At 50.9% G+C, this 16647-nt stretch overlaps 2 protein-coding genes across 2 annotated transcripts; both read right to left on the bottom strand.

Annotated features, from left to right (window-relative positions):
* Nucleotides 1-3076: 3076 nt before the first annotated feature.
* LOC104401391 (D(1) dopamine receptor-like) lies at nucleotides 3077-9490 on the bottom strand. Its single transcript, XM_010010866.1, has 3 exons — nucleotides 9457-9490; nucleotides 4871-4899; nucleotides 3077-4492 (listed from the first exon to the last, which is right to left on the bottom strand). The coding sequence occupies exons 1-3, from the start codon at nucleotides 9488-9490 to the stop codon at nucleotides 3077-3079; spliced, it is 1479 nt and encodes a 492-aa protein (XP_010009168.1).
* On the bottom strand, nucleotides 9396-15767 carry CHMP7 (charged multivesicular body protein 7; the record flags this gene model as incomplete). Its single annotated transcript, XM_010010864.1, has 9 exons — nucleotides 9396-9695; nucleotides 10337-10498; nucleotides 11084-11144; nucleotides 11769-11867; nucleotides 12152-12271; nucleotides 12590-12638; nucleotides 13042-13175; nucleotides 13857-14042; nucleotides 15561-15767. Coding segments are annotated over 9 exons (1083 nt in total), but the record flags the coding sequence as incomplete, so codon positions are not given.
* Nucleotides 15768-16647: the final 880 nt, after the last annotated feature.

The following is a 16647-nucleotide window of genomic DNA, read 5'->3' as shown; positions in this document are numbered from 1 at the left end:
GAGAGGATTAAAGATGCCCGTTTGTTTTCCTCACTCCACAATCTGGCTCACCCTGAACTGGATTTGAGCTCCTATTTACTCATTTTATTCTTATCTACCTAAAGGGGCTCCAGGAAACCTGGAGAGGGGCTTTGGACAAGGGATGGAGGGACAGGACAAGGGCAATGGTTTTATCCTGCCACAGGGGAGACTGAGATGAGCTCTGAGGCAGAAGCTCTTCCCTGTGAGGGTGCTGAGGCGCTGGCACAGGGTGCCCAGAGGAGCTGTGGCTGCCCCATCCCTGGCAGTGTTCAAGGCCAGGTTGGACACAGGGGCTTGGAGCAACCTGCTCTAGTGGAAGGTGTCCCTGCCCGTGGCAGGGGTTGGAGCTGGAGGGGCTTTAAGGTCCCTTCCAGCACAAAGGAGGCTGGGATTCAGTGTGACTGCTCAGCACTGACAGCTTTGCACACCCGGCCTGCAGGGTGCTGCCCTCTGCTCACCCATGACAAAACCAGAGCTCCAGGAAGTGACCAGGCTTACCCGGGCTTACAGGGCAGGAGCAGAGCTGCAACAGCACACACGAGTCCCGACTCACAGTCCTGCTCCAGGAGCAGCCCAGGTAGGAATTCATTTCACTCACCTTGGAATACTGCAGGGATGGAGCAGTGCACTGTATGGCTTCAGGATGGGAGGAGAATGCTTCCTGGTGGAACTGGAAAGGAGGACAATGCAGGAAACCCATAGCAGGAAAAAGAAACCCATTCTGAAGCCAGGCAAACAAGGAGTATTTTTGCCAAAGCAAGCCAGAGTTACACCAGTTTGGAGCTGTTGTCCATTTCCCAGCCTGACCACAGGAATGTCTATGATGTGCAGAGACCTGGTCCATAAGCGGGAAGGTTTTGGTTTGGCTCATTCTCAGTTCCTTGTCTCTTGTAATGCTGATGCCAGGAAGGAATCAGCCATCCCTGCTCCCAGCCAGGGCATGGGGAAGAGGTGCAGTGGATGGAAAGGATGCTCTGCACCGCTGGTGGAGCAGGGCCCTGAGGGGCCCTGGAGCTGGGCACCATCTGGTGTTCCCCAGCACAAGTTAACGAGGACAATAACCAGACAAAAAGGGATCACATCACCCTCTCCTTTGCCTTGTGCAGGTTCAACCCTGCAACTCATCACAGGTAACGGTGATACACCCAGCTTTTCTCCAGTCTCTTTACAAACAGTCCTGGATAAAGCTCCAGAACTTTGCCACAAGATGAGTATCAGCAAACATCAAACCCAGGGCAACCAGGACACTGCAAAAAGCTGCATCTTCATCCTGACTCCCTCTGGGCACCAAGCCAGGAGCCCTGAAGTTAAAGTCCAACCATAGCACATGTGCTACAACACCTTGCTTTTAGTGAGGGACATAAATACATTGCAGGAACGCACAAATGGAATTGCACTGGATCTCCCAGAAAGGTGCCAGATGATCATCCCCACCTCAGAACTCCTCCCCTGAGCTGGGATTTACCATCCTCCCAGGGCTGAAAAGCCCTGAGCCTGCCTTGGTTCGGAGAGCAAGCCACCACTCTGCATGGGGAGAGATGGGTGCACATGAGGTTCAGTCTTACTGGTGCTTCCCTAGCAAAATCCCCATCGACCCTGGGGATGCAGTGAGCTCTGCTCCCCTCCCACACTGATTATGCTGTAACTTGACTATAACTGGGCTCTAGTTAATAATTACCCTTAACTCTGCAATTACCCCTTTCTGATTTCTCTGTTAATGTTTGCAGGGAGGGGGAGAGGCCTTTCTGCTGCTCAGGGAGTTAAAGATGTCTCGGCTTCAAGAGGACGCAGACGTGCTGCTTGCTGCTGTGGTGTTTAAGCAGGCATGGATCAAACCCCCTCTCTGAAGTCAAGCAGCCTGCAGGGAGATGCTGGGGCTGCTCACTTGCTGTTTCTGCCCCCAGCTAAGCAGACACAAGCTCCCAACGTGCAGGAGAGGCTCATTAAAGAGTACAGGTGAGCACAGAGTGCTGCTTAAGAAGCCATTCTTGCTATTGAAATAGGCCAGCAAGGGAGACAATGGGGAAGGATCCGTAATGAAATGGGGGAGGAAGGGAATTAGAGGGAGTACAAAGTGAAAAGGGGAAGAAACAGTGTAGGAAAAGGAGGAGGACCCGACTGATGAGGGCACAGAAACCAAACCAGCAATGTTCTTGCTTTAACATCTCATTTTCTCCTCTGCCCTCAGAGTCTGAAGGGCTCAGACACTCTCATCCCCAAAGCAGAAGGTCCAACATCCTGGAGCTAAACCACAGTTTATGTTCATGCACCCCCCAGCTGTGCATGTCCCAGCTTAGAGAGGCTGGCTCCTGCTCCAGGGGCCAATGCAGACCTTTAGCATGCCCAGTCCTTGCCTGCAACACGCTCAGGACAAGCTGCTACCCAGCACAGCCTCAGGGCTCCATTCCCACACCTGCAGGATCATTTGCCTGAGCAAGAGACACAGCCAAAGGTGAACCCAAGAGCATTATCCCAGCAAAGCCATCACCAGCTTCCTGCAAAGCCCACCACAAGCACGGGTCTCCCTAGCTAAAGGCTGCTCTGCAGCACTGTCCCACCAGTCATCACCACGTGAGCAGTTGCCTTTAGCTTGTGGCCACTGAGCAGCCTGGGCTGATGGCCTTTTGGCCCCAGGCTGTGGCAAAAGCAGCCTTTGCCCACAAGCCCAGCTGGGTTTTCACTCCACCAGCTACAGAGGAGAGGCTCAGCAGAGCACACAAGTGTCTGCTTTCTCAGCTCAAGTCCCAAAGAAAGTGTTATTCCAGCCCCTGCATCTCCCTCTTCTGCAGAAAGCATTCTCCTGTGGGTCAGCTAGAGAAGGGCAGCACCACAGATCAGCACTGCCCATCTCTGCTGGCTCTGAAACTGAGCTACAAACACATCTGAACCCCTTGAGCCACCTGGAAAATGTCTCTGGCTATTCCGTGCAAACGCCTGCCCAGAGAGAGCAATATCCACATTATCCACAAACCCCTCAGAAACAGGCAAGTGCAATAGAGTCCCTGATTCCAAACTCTCCTCGAGGCCATCCCACCACCCTTTTCCCACCCCTATCTCAATTGACATTGCTGGTGAAAGGGGTGATCTTCTCCAGCGAGACAGCCACTTCACGCTCCACGTGCATGGCTGCAGGGCTGGTGGTGTGAGAAGGCTCAGAGGCCTGAGAAACCCTGTCAAGGGCCATCTCGTCGTTTTCCACGTGCAGAGCAACGTGGGGGAGAAGCTGGTGGTAGCTGAGGGTCACCACTTCCTTCTGACACGTGGTGTCGTGGTGGTAGGAGACCAGCTCATTGCTGAAGTTCACCGTCTCCACTGCATTGCTGGGGCAAAGGCAGCCACAGCCCAAGAGGGTTGCAAAAGCTCTCCTGAAGTCCGCATTGAAGGCGTAGATGACAGGATTGATGGACGAGTTGGCCCACCCAAACCAGACAAAGATGTTGAAGACAGTCTCGCTGACACAGGGCGGCTCTCCCAGCTCATGCAGGTCAGGGTCACAGAAGGGCACCATGCAGTTGAGCACGAAGAAGGGCAGCCAGCAGAAGACAAAGACGCCCATGATGATGGAGAGGGTTTTGAGGACCTTGGTCTCCTTCTTGAAGGAGTTCTTCAGGGAAGCCTCGTGAGGGCAGTCGCTGCTGTGGCAGCTCTGGGCATGTTCCACCGCCCTCTCCAGGGAGGAGATGCTGCGGATCTGGCGCCGGGCGATGCGGAAGATGCGGGTGTACGTCACCAGCATGACGGCAACGGGGATGTAGAAGCTGATGAGAGAAGACGAGATGGCGTAAGTCCTGTTGAGGCTGAAATCACAGTGCTCCTCCTCCCCGGTGATGTTAAAACCTGGCTCCTGTTGGCTGAGGAGCTCCCGGTCCTTGTGCCACCTCAGCTGCACGGGGACAAAAGAGATGAAGAGGGACAGCAGCCAAGCGAGCCCGATCATGACGGAAGCCACACGCTGCGTCATCCTCCTCTCGTAGCGGAAGGGGTTGGAAATGGCCCAGTACCGGTCCACGCTGATGATGCACAAGTTGAGGATAGAGGCTGTGGAGCACATGATGTCAAAAGCCACCCAAACATCACAGAAAGCCCCAAAAGGCCAGAACCCCACCACCTCGGTGGCAGCCTTCCAGGGCATCACCAGGACGGCCACAAAGAGGTCGGACACCGCCAAGGAGATGACGAAGAAATTGGTGACCTTAGAGCGCAAGTGTCTGAACTTCAGCACGGCCACACACACCAGGGTGTTGCCCAGGAGCGTGGAGAGGATGAGGAGGAAAAGCAGGGTGGCTGCCACCACATGGAAGGACGACTTGGGGTCGCTTTCTTCTGCCCAGCTCTTCCTACTGCCAGTGCCATTGATCACATCCTGCCCACCTCCTTCTGCGGAGGAGTAAAATCCATCCATGGGTTCGCCTTTGTTCCAAGTCCCTCGAGAGGTTCCGCGGCTGTTCAAGTCCCCATCAGCACCCAAAACCTCGTTTCACTGCTCTGCTGGCTCAGAAGCAGCACCAGCAATCCTCCCAGCTCACAGCCAGCACCAGAGAGCTGCCTGCAGCTCTCACTGCTGCTGACAGCGAGTCTCCCCTCTTGCCACCCCACTTTGCTTTCCTCGCAGCTCACAGAGGGCTGGCACTCACCTCCTGCGTTGCAGCAAGCCTTCCTCCCTCTTCTCCCTCAGCAGCTCCTCATGCACTGTTGATGTGCCAGCTACAGAACCCCAGCCAATCCCTTCCGCAATGGCCAGGCTGGGACTTGCTGCCAGACGCAAGAGGGACTCGGAGCTCCCTCTGCTCTTGCAGACAGACCTTCTCTGCTCATCATCAAGCTGCTCTGCTCATCCCTCTGTGCCCACCTGCCTCTGGATTTCACACCAGGTCCCTGCTCACCACGTCCGTGCTCTGCGAGCCAAGGCGATGGCACTGGGAGGCTGCAGCTGACAGGGTAAGCTGCTCGGGAATGAGGCGATAGGATTGAAGGGGTAAAATAACAAACATTCAAGTGGGATTTGAGGCTCTTCAATGCAAATCGGCAGGAAATTCACTGTGCTTGTGCTCTGAATAAAAGACACCTAAATTCACCGAGTCACGGTTCACATATATGACCCTAAATCAGTTATTCCCCCCGTCCCAAGCTTCCTGGCTGCAAGTGGTGCAAAACTGGCAGTTACTTTCCCAAAGTACAAAATTTCTTCAGGTCCACAGGTGAAAATGAGAGAAAAAACCCAAACACATAAAAAACCCTTGTACAAATGTGAAAGATTTCCCTTTCTGCAAGTACCAGCCAAAGTGTTTCCAGTCTGTCAGCAGAGGGTCCGTGTAGAACCAAAGAGGAGACTGACCATCACCTTGCTAAGGTTTCTTTATCCTGAATTAACACGAGTGCTTTCAATACAGTGATATAAGGTAGCTCCTCCTTCAAGTTCACCATCCTTCCTTTAATTCCTAGCCCACTCCACATTAGCTATCAGCTCTGCCATTGACCGACAGCTGAAAACATGAACCACAACATCAACGTGTCTTTCCAACGCTGTCAGCAAAGAGAGGTCTCCTCACTGCCCCCATCATCCCTTCCCCTGAAAGGAGCTGCTCTTCCTTCTCACACAGGGGCTGAGCAGAGCCAGAGAGCCCCAGCCACTGCAGTGCCAAAGGTGGGTCACAGCCTGGCAGGGACGGGACAAGGGGAATGGCTTCAACCTGCCAGAGGGGAGACTGAGATGAGCTCTTGGGCAGAAGTTCTTCCCTGTGAGGGTGCTGAGGCGCTGGCACAGGATGCCCAGAGAAGCTGTGGCTGCCCCATCCCTGGCAGTGTTGAAGGTACAGTTTAGCCTTGGAAGCACTTGGAATCCATCACTAAAGCCACCTTGTAAGCAAAGGGACTCCTTGGATCAGGAAATGTCAGTAAACTCCTTCAGGAGACAAGTTTCCTTCAGAGCTGGCTCTGCAATAGCTGCTCAACGGGGACCTGCTTTTGAGAAATGCCTGGCTGGAAAACTGGCCAAGATGGGAAAGAGCAGCAGAAGCTTTCCAAATCAAACTGGAGGAACAAGCAGGCAGCTGAGCATTAGTTCACACCACACTGGTAGTTGCTGGAGTGTATCGTGATGACCTCTGCCTGTCCCAACAGCACTTCTGAAGAAAGCAGCAGCCAAGCTCCACAGAGAGATTATCCACACTGAGATTTACTCACCCTGACCCTGCACCCCAGGCTTTGCACAATCCACGTCGAGCAGGAGCTGCCCAAGAACAACTTTCAAACAAGAGGGCAATTATTCCCTTGAAGACACAGCACCAAGCAGCTTATTCCCAAAGCAAACAGCACGCTCGCTTTGTGACAGGCTGAAGGAACTCGGTGCCAGCGTGTCACAGCATTGACTTCTGAAGGCTTTGTTTAATTAAGCCTCATTAGTTCCACCGTCTGCAGCCTGCTCCTGCCAAGTGCCTATGCCGGGAGGAGCAGCTAGATGGCACCAGCCACCGGCTCACGGCTCAGCACCCTCCCTTGGGTCTTCGTGTCAGGCCAGCTCCCTCCCTCCTGCAATCGAGCAGTGCACTAACCCATGCAGATGCACTGTCCTCTGCACCTCAAAGGGCATCTTTCCACACATTCCCTACATCAGGCACAAAGATTTTCCAGATCTAAGTTGCAGGACACAAAGAGGATGTTTTCATGGCGATGGCAGGTGATCTGTCACACAGCATTAAACCATGGCAGAGGCTTGGAGTGGGAACTCATGGCATGCTTAGGATGCACATGCTAAGCCAGGAGGCATTCCAGGAAATCATTCCTGGAGATACAAGGAGCTTTCTTCCTCCTCAGGGGCTTAAAAACACCTCAAAGGCGCTCGCCCTCGCGCACAGCTCACGCTGAAGCAGGCACTGGAAGCTGCGTTGGCAGGAGCAAGCAGATGGGAAGGGACCTGACACGTTACCCAGTTTCGGGGCACCTCAGAACACACCTGATGAAGACAGGACCCATTCACTCTGCTATCAGAGGCAGACAAGACACAGTTCCCCAGACAAAGCGCAGGCAGTCCCTCCTGTTCCCAGGTTAACTCCTCCCGCCTGCTCGCTGCGATCGTCTCTACTGAGAGCACTGTTTGCTGCAGTCTAGGACTAAACTGTTGCTCCATTTCCTCACATAAGCAGCTGCTATTTTTGCTGAGACTCAAGTTAAGTCCTATTTTAACCCGCACTCAAATATGAGAAGATTCCAGTTTGGTGGCAATTCAGCTCTAGGTTTTCGTATTTCATTTCCTCACCCAGCAAGAAGCTGCCCTCGATTTCCCTTCGCTGCTGTCTCACCAAAATATCCTTAACATTCTCCATTCAGCCATCTTGATTACATTCCCCACTTTGCATCAAAGGGAGAAAATTACCAGCCACTTCAACTAAAGCAGCAGCTGCTTGGGTTTAACTCTTCAATGCCTCCTCCAGAAGGGCCGTCTCCATCAGATGCACCACAGAACTACAGGAGAGCATCTGTTCCTACAGGAATCACTTGGAGCTTTACTTCCTGGGAAGGTACAGGTGATAGCAGAGGAGAAATGGGGAGCAGGCAGATCTGTGGGCTCCCTGCAGCCATGTGAACCTTGAAACTGCACCTTTGTTAGCTGCACACTGGTGAAAAGGTGGGACAAGACAAGCTGAAGCACAGAAAAGGAAGTGAGCCTTTTCAGAATGATCCTCAACATTCAGGCTGTACAACCCCAAACCCAGCACAGGCTACGTGTAAAGACAGACAACTTCTTACACACAGGAACTGCTAAAGGGCCTTTCTAAACACAGAGGAAAAGACCTGAGGCAATCGAAGTGCAGGCAGCAGTTGGTCAGTTTGGGTTTTGGCACAGCAGCCCAGGAGTCTGCCCATTTACTGTCAGCACACAAGTGTTATCGATGCAGAAGCACAGCTGGAACAGCACAACACGCAGTGACCTGTGGCACAGGGAAAGAAAAGGAGGCACCACAAGGGACTCTGGTTCCTCCCTTCCCTTTTATTACACACAGGCAGAAAACACAGTGGTTTTTCTCCCATTTACTTACAAAGCTTCAAGTCATTTCACATAATTCCATGTGCAGCCCGGGTGAGCTGCTACAGCACACTCCTCTGGCAGGAGTCCACTCCCCAACAAAGCAACAACGAAGGCAGAGAGAACACAGTACCATAGTGACACCTGGAAGTGCTTCCCCTGCCCTCTGGGGCTAAAGCTGGGTCACCAGTAATGACCAGGCCATGGGAGCTCCAGCCCCCCTTTACGGCTCACCCAATCTGCCATCCACGTGGCTCGAGCAACAGAGCTTGGTGCAAGAAGCAGCAGAGAAATGGTGATGGGAATATGGGAATACATTCCAAGTCAGGGAGAGCGGCAGAGGGAGGAGGACTGGTTACACACCAACACGTAGCTGGTCCCTCCCCTGCCACACACAGGCTCTGTGCACAGAAAGCCCAGTTTCTAGCACATTCCTCTCCTAAAAGAATTCACCTATTCATGTTCAGGATCAGGCTTTCTGCTCTCCCCTGTGCATACATGTAATAAAAAAGTGACCTGCAAAAGATGAGGATTTCACTTCTGATGGGTAAAGAAAGCCTCTAAAAACAGCTTCAGTTGCTGTGCTCGGGTGGGTCTGCATGAGAAACACTGCCAGAGTTTTGGTTTGGGGCTTTCTGGTCACCTATAATCTTGTGGAATTGCAACATCAAGACTGAAGGCAAAGACAAGGCTGTTGTATGAAACTGGCCTCATGGAAAGGGAAAATGATGCATCCCTTCTCCTCCCATCCCGAATCACTCAGTACGAGAGCTCCAAGAAGATCACCCTGCAGCTCCCAACAAGTTTTGCAAACAGGGAAGATACAAAAATAGCTCAGATTTCAAGTAAGAGTGAGCAGAAAGCTGTATTACAGTGCCCACGAGCCTCTGTCCCCACAGGCAGCGTCAGAAACGCCTTCAGCTAAAGATCTTTTGCAGGTCTCCCTTTTAAGGCCTTAATGTCATTACAGAAAGAGGAATTCTTTTCGTCTTGTGCTTGCAATTGCTGCCCTCTAGAGCAGCAACAAAATCTCCTACAACTGAACAGTTACAGTGTCTAGTTGCCCACGACCGTGCAAAATACAGACAGGGAGGGGTAGAACTACCAACGGGTGTGTAAGCTTGTTGCAGGTAACTTATGGCAAGGACAGTACTTAGGTGCCAAGTGTTTTAAACAACCACACAAACAGCCAAATGTTGAGCAACTGCAATACTGCTGTGACTCAGGTTCTCAACATCAGCCACAGCAAAGGGAAAATGAAAAACGAGCACTGTTATGGACATAGAAGAGTTTATCTTCGCTGGGCAGAATAGTGAAGGGCATTCCCAGAGGGAAGACTGGATGTTGCAGAGTGACTTGGGATCACAAGTCAAATTGAGACCAGCGCAGATGTTGGCACAGAGATGACAAACACCAGCTGGGGCCAGTTCCAGAGTGGATTGTCATGGCAGGAGATCCTGTTGCTGAGCAAAGTGATATCCATGAAGAACAGGGGAGTGTTACCCCTCTCCCCAGAAGTTCTAGTCATTAGTTAAGGAACCTTAAGACAACTTCTCACACTGCAGCAACAGGATGCTGTTGGGTCTTTAGAGATTCAGTCCCAGAGCTGTTTTGGGTTCAGAGGAAGTAGAGGGAATCTTTTGTGCCAAATCTATAAAGACAATCACAACAGAAAGAGACCAGTTTTCATCAGTAAGAGGAACTACATCAACCACCTCTATAACTAAAAAATACAATCTCAGAGAGCCTCAGTGCTTCAATATTCAACTGCATTCTCTTGGAAACCCATGCTTTATGGGATGTTGACCATTCTTCTGCTCTGAAACTTGGGAATACCACATGCCCAAAGAGGAAGAAAATGGTACGGACAGTCCTGTGCAATGTTAACAGATTCCTGAAAGGCAAATTAAAACCTATTTACCCCTGTCCAAGACAGGTCTATGGAAAACACATTGTGCAGTTCAAGCCCATAAGCTCTGGTCGCTCCCTGTTACTACATAAAGACTAGTTTAGTCCTACTCTTAGCAGACATCATACCTATAACATAGGACATAATAAGCACTCTAGGACAGAGAAGATGCTGCGTGCTTGGCTAGGCAGAATTCCTAGCAAAGAGATCGAGCCTGGTAGTGAAAGCAGAGATACCAGAGACTGAGCAGGGATACCAGGAGAGCTTCCTTTCAACCCTGTAACTGGAAGTGGGAAGGATTCTAGCTCAGACTTTAGTTCTAGACATCTCTGGTTCTGCAAGGCTGACAGCAGTTAGCTAACACAACCTGCTGACATCCATACCTCCATCAGACACAGAGAGCTTTTCCAGTTCAGCTTCCAGCTCAGCATCAGAAATGGGTGGATTGAGCACCTTCTGGGGAACAGGAGGCAGATCCACAGGCTCCTTAGTCGAGTCCTGCAGGAGACTGTCCAGCTCCTTCTCCAGTTCCTCAGTGTCCGTCTCTGCTGATTAAAGAAAACATTCAGTTCCAAGCAGAATTAAGTAGCACCTTCACAGCACAGACCGAAGTCCAAGTTTAACAGAGGTATCCTTACTGCCATCCATCATTACCCACAATAATAAGGAACCCCCTGTGAAAACTCAGTCCTCATCTCAGGGAGAAGCTACTCCTTTAGCAGCCTTTGCAGTGAGGCATCAAAAGGCAAGAAAACACTTCAGCAGAGACAAACAAGCTGCAGCAACACACAGGCCAGAGGAACAAGATTATCACTTATAAAACAAAGCAGCAGCTGCTCTAAAAATAGATTTAAATCAACATGACACAACTCTGAACTGAAATCCACCAGCACTTGAGAGACTACAAGGATCTGGAGATGAACAAATAACCACTGTCAGAGGAGAGAATTCATTGTCAGTTCTCATTCCCTCTCAAGGCACCAGTAGCAACAGCTTTGGTATTTCAATGAGCAACTATCCTCCCAGGAAGGAGGACTAGAGCGTGGGGAGGGAGCAGGGAAAGGATGGCCACACAAAGGGCCAGCAGTGGCAAGAGAAGATGAGCAAAGGATAAAAAACCTAGCACGTACCTAGACCATTGATCCCCACTCCAGCCAGAGTCTGGGCTACTTCATCTTGAGTATCACAAAGCTGAGGAAAAATACACAGTGTTTGACACAGAGTAAAAACTCATCTTATGTCTTACTGCAGCCACCTGTGTCAAAAGCAGAGGTAACAAAAAACAAAGTTCCAAAGTTGACTTAAAGGCAGAATCACTCCAAGTACACGGAGCTGAAGCTGCTCAAGAAGTAATCATTTCCTGCTTTTTACACCAGCTTATGCAGACAGATTGCTCTCTTCATTTCAATTCATAACAATCCCATCTCCTTTCCCATCCTGAATTGCAGAAGATCATGGGTTAGGCAGTTTTAAGGCCCGTCTACACGCACAGTTGCATTCCAGCTTGTATTTCGTTTGAATACATCCTGCTCAATGTTTTCTAGGAAAGCTGGGTGCTTGTGCAATGTTCTAACCAAAAGAACACATAAAATGCACCAATTTCAGGGAAGCTGTGACTACTAGCTAACAATAAATGCAAATACATAAAGACAGTTATTGAAGACCTCTGCTTGCTGATCTAAAAAGACCAGGATTAAGTTTGCTCTGGTGACATACGGGATAGAAACCAAACAGCCTCAGCATTAGTAGCTGTGCAAGTTTGCTGTGTACATCTACACACCACTTATTTATCTAGATAAGCTCTTATGTCAGTACCTCTTGTATCTGATCCACCAGGTTCTCTGCCTTCTCCACAGTAACATCCTTCATTGAGAGTTTCAGAGCTCCCACACCAGCCTGATAGGCGTTAAATACCTTTAAAAATACATAAAAAGGAGAAAGATGCACAATGCTAAGAACAAACACCACCACCTCTCAGACATCTGGTGTCCAAGCAGGACCCTTAGAGAAGTGTCAGCATCCAAGCAGACGATGGAGCCACAGGCAGGTTTATTCAGAGCAATACCCCAACAGCAGATTTGCTGTTTCCTAGAGCAGAGCCAGCTTGCACCCACCCCTCAGACATGAGCTCTGACAAGCAGGTAAAGCAGCACACAAAGGGCTCAAGTGAGAAACACAAGACAATATGAACACGCTACCATCTGGTCGGTCTGGGAGGCGTAGATCCGGTCCAAGATCCCCTGCACTGCATCCAGCTTGGAGTGAAGCTCTTCAATGCGCCTCTCTGTCCTTCGTTTGGACTTCAAACATCTCAGTGCCTGGAGACAGGAGACACACAGGCTGGGATCACCAACCAGGCAGCAACCAAAGAAAGTGTGAAGGAATCAAAACCAGCAAGCCCTCTGCAGCAAGGCGCACACACACCCCAGCTGGTTTTAAGAGCTGGATATTTCCATTTCTCTTCAGCACCTTGCTCTGGACAAATACATTCTTATCTCCACCTTAAGGAGACCTTTAGCCTCAGAGACCTCACTTCAACACATTAAAATAGAGCACGCGATGCCTAACCATGGCCATTATCTGCAGTTATGGACCAGCTCCAAAGCACTTGTAGTTCCAAGTAGAATGGTACTTACCAATTGTTTCTTCCCAGCTCTACAAGCACTCCGGGCATCCTCTTTACACCTGTACAGATGCACAAAGGAAAAGAAGCTCAGACCTTGGCAAGCAGTAGGTTTTTTTACAAATCAACAACCATCCTCACTGCCTTGCTCTAACCCAGACAACTGAGCAACACCACCTTTCAGACACAGCCACCCTTAACCCATTGTTGCTCCTCAGCAGTTGTCCTTGAATTCATTCCAAACCTTTGCAAAAGCTTTAGACATCCATTCACTGCATGTTGTTTTTATGGGGATAAGGAACAAAGATTGGAAAACGAGCCCATTCACATGACTGTGACTCCTGTGTTTACAGAACAGGAAGGAGCTTGCACCTTCAGAAACAGTTTCGTTCTTCTAACTAGGTCACCAGAATACAAAGTTCCACATCACACAGAAGTTCTTCCCACCACCCTTCCCCAAATTACTTCTCTGCTTCCTGGGAAAGGGACTCCACCTTCTGTGACAGCAGCTGTTCGCTCTGCATCAACTGATAAACTCCAATGTCCACATCATTCATCGGGGAGACTTTGGCATGAAGCCCTCGGGCAAACTTCACTATCTAAAGGGAGAGAACCACACACTCGAGTCACTTGTCTCCACAATCTGTGCCTGCACTAGAAATACTCCAACTCTGACGAAAGAAAAGATGTTTTGATCCTCAGTTTAAGCCTTGCAATAGTGATGAGGATGCATCAGTCACCTATAATCAAACATTGAACTAGCCAGGATCAAGGAACATCAGTGTGAAAACAGAAAGCTTTAACGGAACACCCTAAAGCTGCCCTGGTGCAGACCAGCGTATGGCAGTGTCACACCTCCAAGCACTTCAGTCCTGAACTGCACAGTGCAGCACCACAGGGAAACATGCCATCTTAGAGACAAGACTGTCTGTATCTCTGCAGTTCCTGACAGACAGGAAACCCCTCTCACAGAAAGCAGAACACTGATTCTAGGGGCGTGGAATGATTTGAATTTGGGTAGCTAGGGACAGTCTACCTGCAGGTAGACAACTACAGTATCTGCCCATTTGCTAGCCAGTAACAGCACAAATGTTTAAGAACCTATTGTGCAAGACTGAGGACTTAGTCTCATCTACAACCAGGTTACAATGTTGGTGCACACAGAGTTTACTTTCCCAAACAGAGAACACCCATATTGAGCCAATAAAGTATTCTTTCCAGCCAGATGAAATGCAAGACAGGGATTATACCACCCAAAAGCAGTCACCTTTACCCTGTACCTTCTCTCCATTCTGTTCCAGGATCGTGACCCTCTTTTCCTTTTGCAGCTGGAGAAGCAACAAGTAGAACGTCCTTTCATCTGGACAAACGCTGGCGCAGAGGGAACGCAGCTCCGAGAGGGCAACAACGGGGTGAGAAGAAAGCGCAGAGTTCTGATAGAGGCGATAAACTTCCTCTGCCTTCTCCTGGAAGGAAGCAGCAGTGGTCTGTCAGCGCGCACAGCCCTCTGCCTCCTCTCACAACAACTCTTAAGTCCACACCTGCTTCCTCCGACGCACTGAAGGTGAAAAGCCAGACACAGTCTGGGCCAGACCGAGGTACAGAGCGAGCTGCACATCAACATTCAAAAGCAGCTGCAGTGCTTTCAAATATCACCATTGAGGGAATGAAAAAATAGTACATTTTCATGAGAACTGCAACTGCACCACTCACATTCCACGTGCAAACACGATGGAGTAACACAGGACCCACACCGGCAGAGCCCTGGCTTCCTCGGCACGTCTTGAAATCCCACCTCCCACCCCGCATTTAAACCCAACAGAAGCTTTTCTTTCCTCATGGGATCACAGACTGGTTTGTGTTGGAAGGGAGCTTAAAGCTCCTCCAGCTCCAACCCCTGCCCCGGGCAGGGACACCTTCCACTAGAGCAGGTTGCTCCAAGCCCCTGTGTCCAACCTGGCCTTGAACACTGCCAGGGATGGGGCAGCCACAGCTTCTCTGGGCACCCTGTGCCAGCGCCTCAGCACCCTCACAGGGAAGAGCTTCTGCCCCAGAGCTCATCTCAATCTCCCCTGTTTCAGCTTAAAGCCATTTATCCACACTAGAATTGTGCTCATCAAGTCACTGCATCATCTGTACACAAGCAGAGGAAAAGTTTTCCCCATTTCGAGTGAGAGTTGTGATCCGCTTCAGCCCATTGAAACAAGTCCCACATTCCACATCAAGGCTTGAGGTTTCTAAGGGGTTTCTCTCCTTTCCCCTGCACATCCCCTCTGGGAGGGCTGCGGCATACCCACTGCAGAGGGAAGGCACTATCTGCTATCAGGGTAACTACAACTAAAGGAACCCATCCAAGGAGTTCTCACATTTCTGCTGGTCGCAGGCATTTGAATGCCACTTCCATGCAACAGCAGCAAGTCCCGGGGCTAATTTTAACAGCCCAAGTAACACAGAGAAGGACCCACGCTCTGTCCAAGTCAGACTGAGCACCAGTGAGTTCCAAAACGTAACCCACAGCTCTGCCACTAACAACGTGCCAAAGAAAAGGGGCTTTGACAGGATCCATGGGCTGAAAGCTCCGATGCAAAGGTGGCCTTTAATAACCCACGTGCAAGGTGCACTCGCTGATAGCTGCAGTGACAGGCAGCAACTGCTGCATCCCTGGGGTGTCCTGCAATGGTGGCACTCAACATGCAAGTTCCTCTTGTGTACCACACCTGCCCTCGCACCTGAGCCTCACAGCACACTCCTTGCTCGCCCAGACAAGTAAGCCTGCCCCTCTTGTTTCTTAGAAGCCAGTGAACAGTCATGATGTTCCAAGGAACATCTGCAGATATCAACTATTTCTTAGCCCTGAGTTATCCCATCCCTCTTTAGACACTTAAGGAGTACAAATGAAGATCTCTTCAATGCTGATCTTTCCTCCCTAGAGCATAAAACGAGCCACGATGTTTCCGGAGATGCACATCTCCAACACCACTCACCTGAAGCAGCTCCACATAAATCAGAACTTCCTCTTCTTCAGGTATCTTACTGTCACCCAGCACACTGGAGAGAGTCCACTTCAGGGGCTTCAAAATGAAGACACCCACACCCCAGGAGATCCAGCTGCTGTCTACGCTGGCCATGAAGTCTGACTCCCTCTGCATCTTGCCACGCCTGGAGGAGACACACGCGTGCAGAACTGAACACGGTCACTCTAAACCCCGCCGCTGGCACTAAGCAAGAACACCAGCACGAGGACTCTGAACTGCAACCCTGCTCTGTGCTTTGTACAGCCGCAGTCCTGGCCGTGCTTCCCAACACCAGCTCCCAGCTGAAGTGTGAGGTGTTACCGGGTATGCAGGTGCACACAGCTCTCCCTGCCTCCCCAGCTTCCTCTGCTCTTTTGTTTACTCTTTTTCCAGTTTCCCAAGTTTCTCCCAGGTTTCCGACTTGAAACTGATGAGGCAAAGAAGGAAATCGAGGGGAGGCTCAGCTGGACACCTGAGGATGTTTCAGTGGGGCATTAACTGCACACACAGCTCTCCCCATACCCAGAGATTTGGGGTTTATGTTACATTCCCAGCCAGCTCCTGCTGCTCCTGACTCTTTCCAGGGTACCAGCCCCGGGCTCCCATTTCGCAACACAAAGCGCCGGGTTGCAACCCCCAGCACAGCACATCCCACACGCAGCTGTGCGCATCACAACAACCGCTTTGGGGAACGCAACCCGGTTTCACACAAAGCACCTACAACACGGTATTCCCTTGGGATGCCCCGCACTCCCCCTGCACCTCTGTGAACCCCAGGGTGAGCTCCTCTAACTCCCTGCCCATGCTTTTCCTTGCACAGGGCTCCCAAATTCCACACACACACAACCCCGCATCCCCTGGGCCCCTCTGCGCTCTCCTCCAGGAACAGCTCCAAGCCTTCCCTCCCGTCCCCCTGCACCCCCGTTCGCCCAGCGCCCCGCGGTGCTCTCCCTGCCACGCACACAGCAGGCACCTTCAGCCTGGCACCACAGGGAGCTCTCCTCGCCCGCATCACGGCCCGGAGCTCCCTTACACCCGCTCCTTATGCAACCACCCC

Source organism: Nestor notabilis, unplaced genomic scaffold (genome assembly GCF_000696875.1).
Source record: "Nestor notabilis isolate BGI_N333 unplaced genomic scaffold, ASM69687v1 scaffold19703, whole genome shotgun sequence".
Taxonomy (NCBI): Eukaryota; Metazoa; Chordata; class Aves; order Psittaciformes; family Psittacidae; genus Nestor; species Nestor notabilis.
This window is presented reverse-complemented; position numbering and strand designations above follow the sequence as displayed.

What these genes read in the sequence shown, in the direction of transcription:
- LOC104401391 (XM_010010866.1), bottom strand. Translation starts at nt 9,490, where the DNA reads ATGACAATCCACTCTGGAACTGGCCCCAGCTGGT. An exon ending in TGGAACTGGCCCCAGCTGGT is followed by an intron (nt 4,900 to 9,456) that starts GTTTGTCATCTC and finishes GGACGTGGTGAG; the next exon opens with CAGGGACCTGGTGTGAAATC. An exon ending in GGTGTGAAATCCAGAGGCAG is followed by an intron (nt 4,493 to 4,870) that starts GTGGGCACAGAG and finishes CAGTGAAACGAG; the next exon opens with GTTTTGGGTGCTGATGGGGA.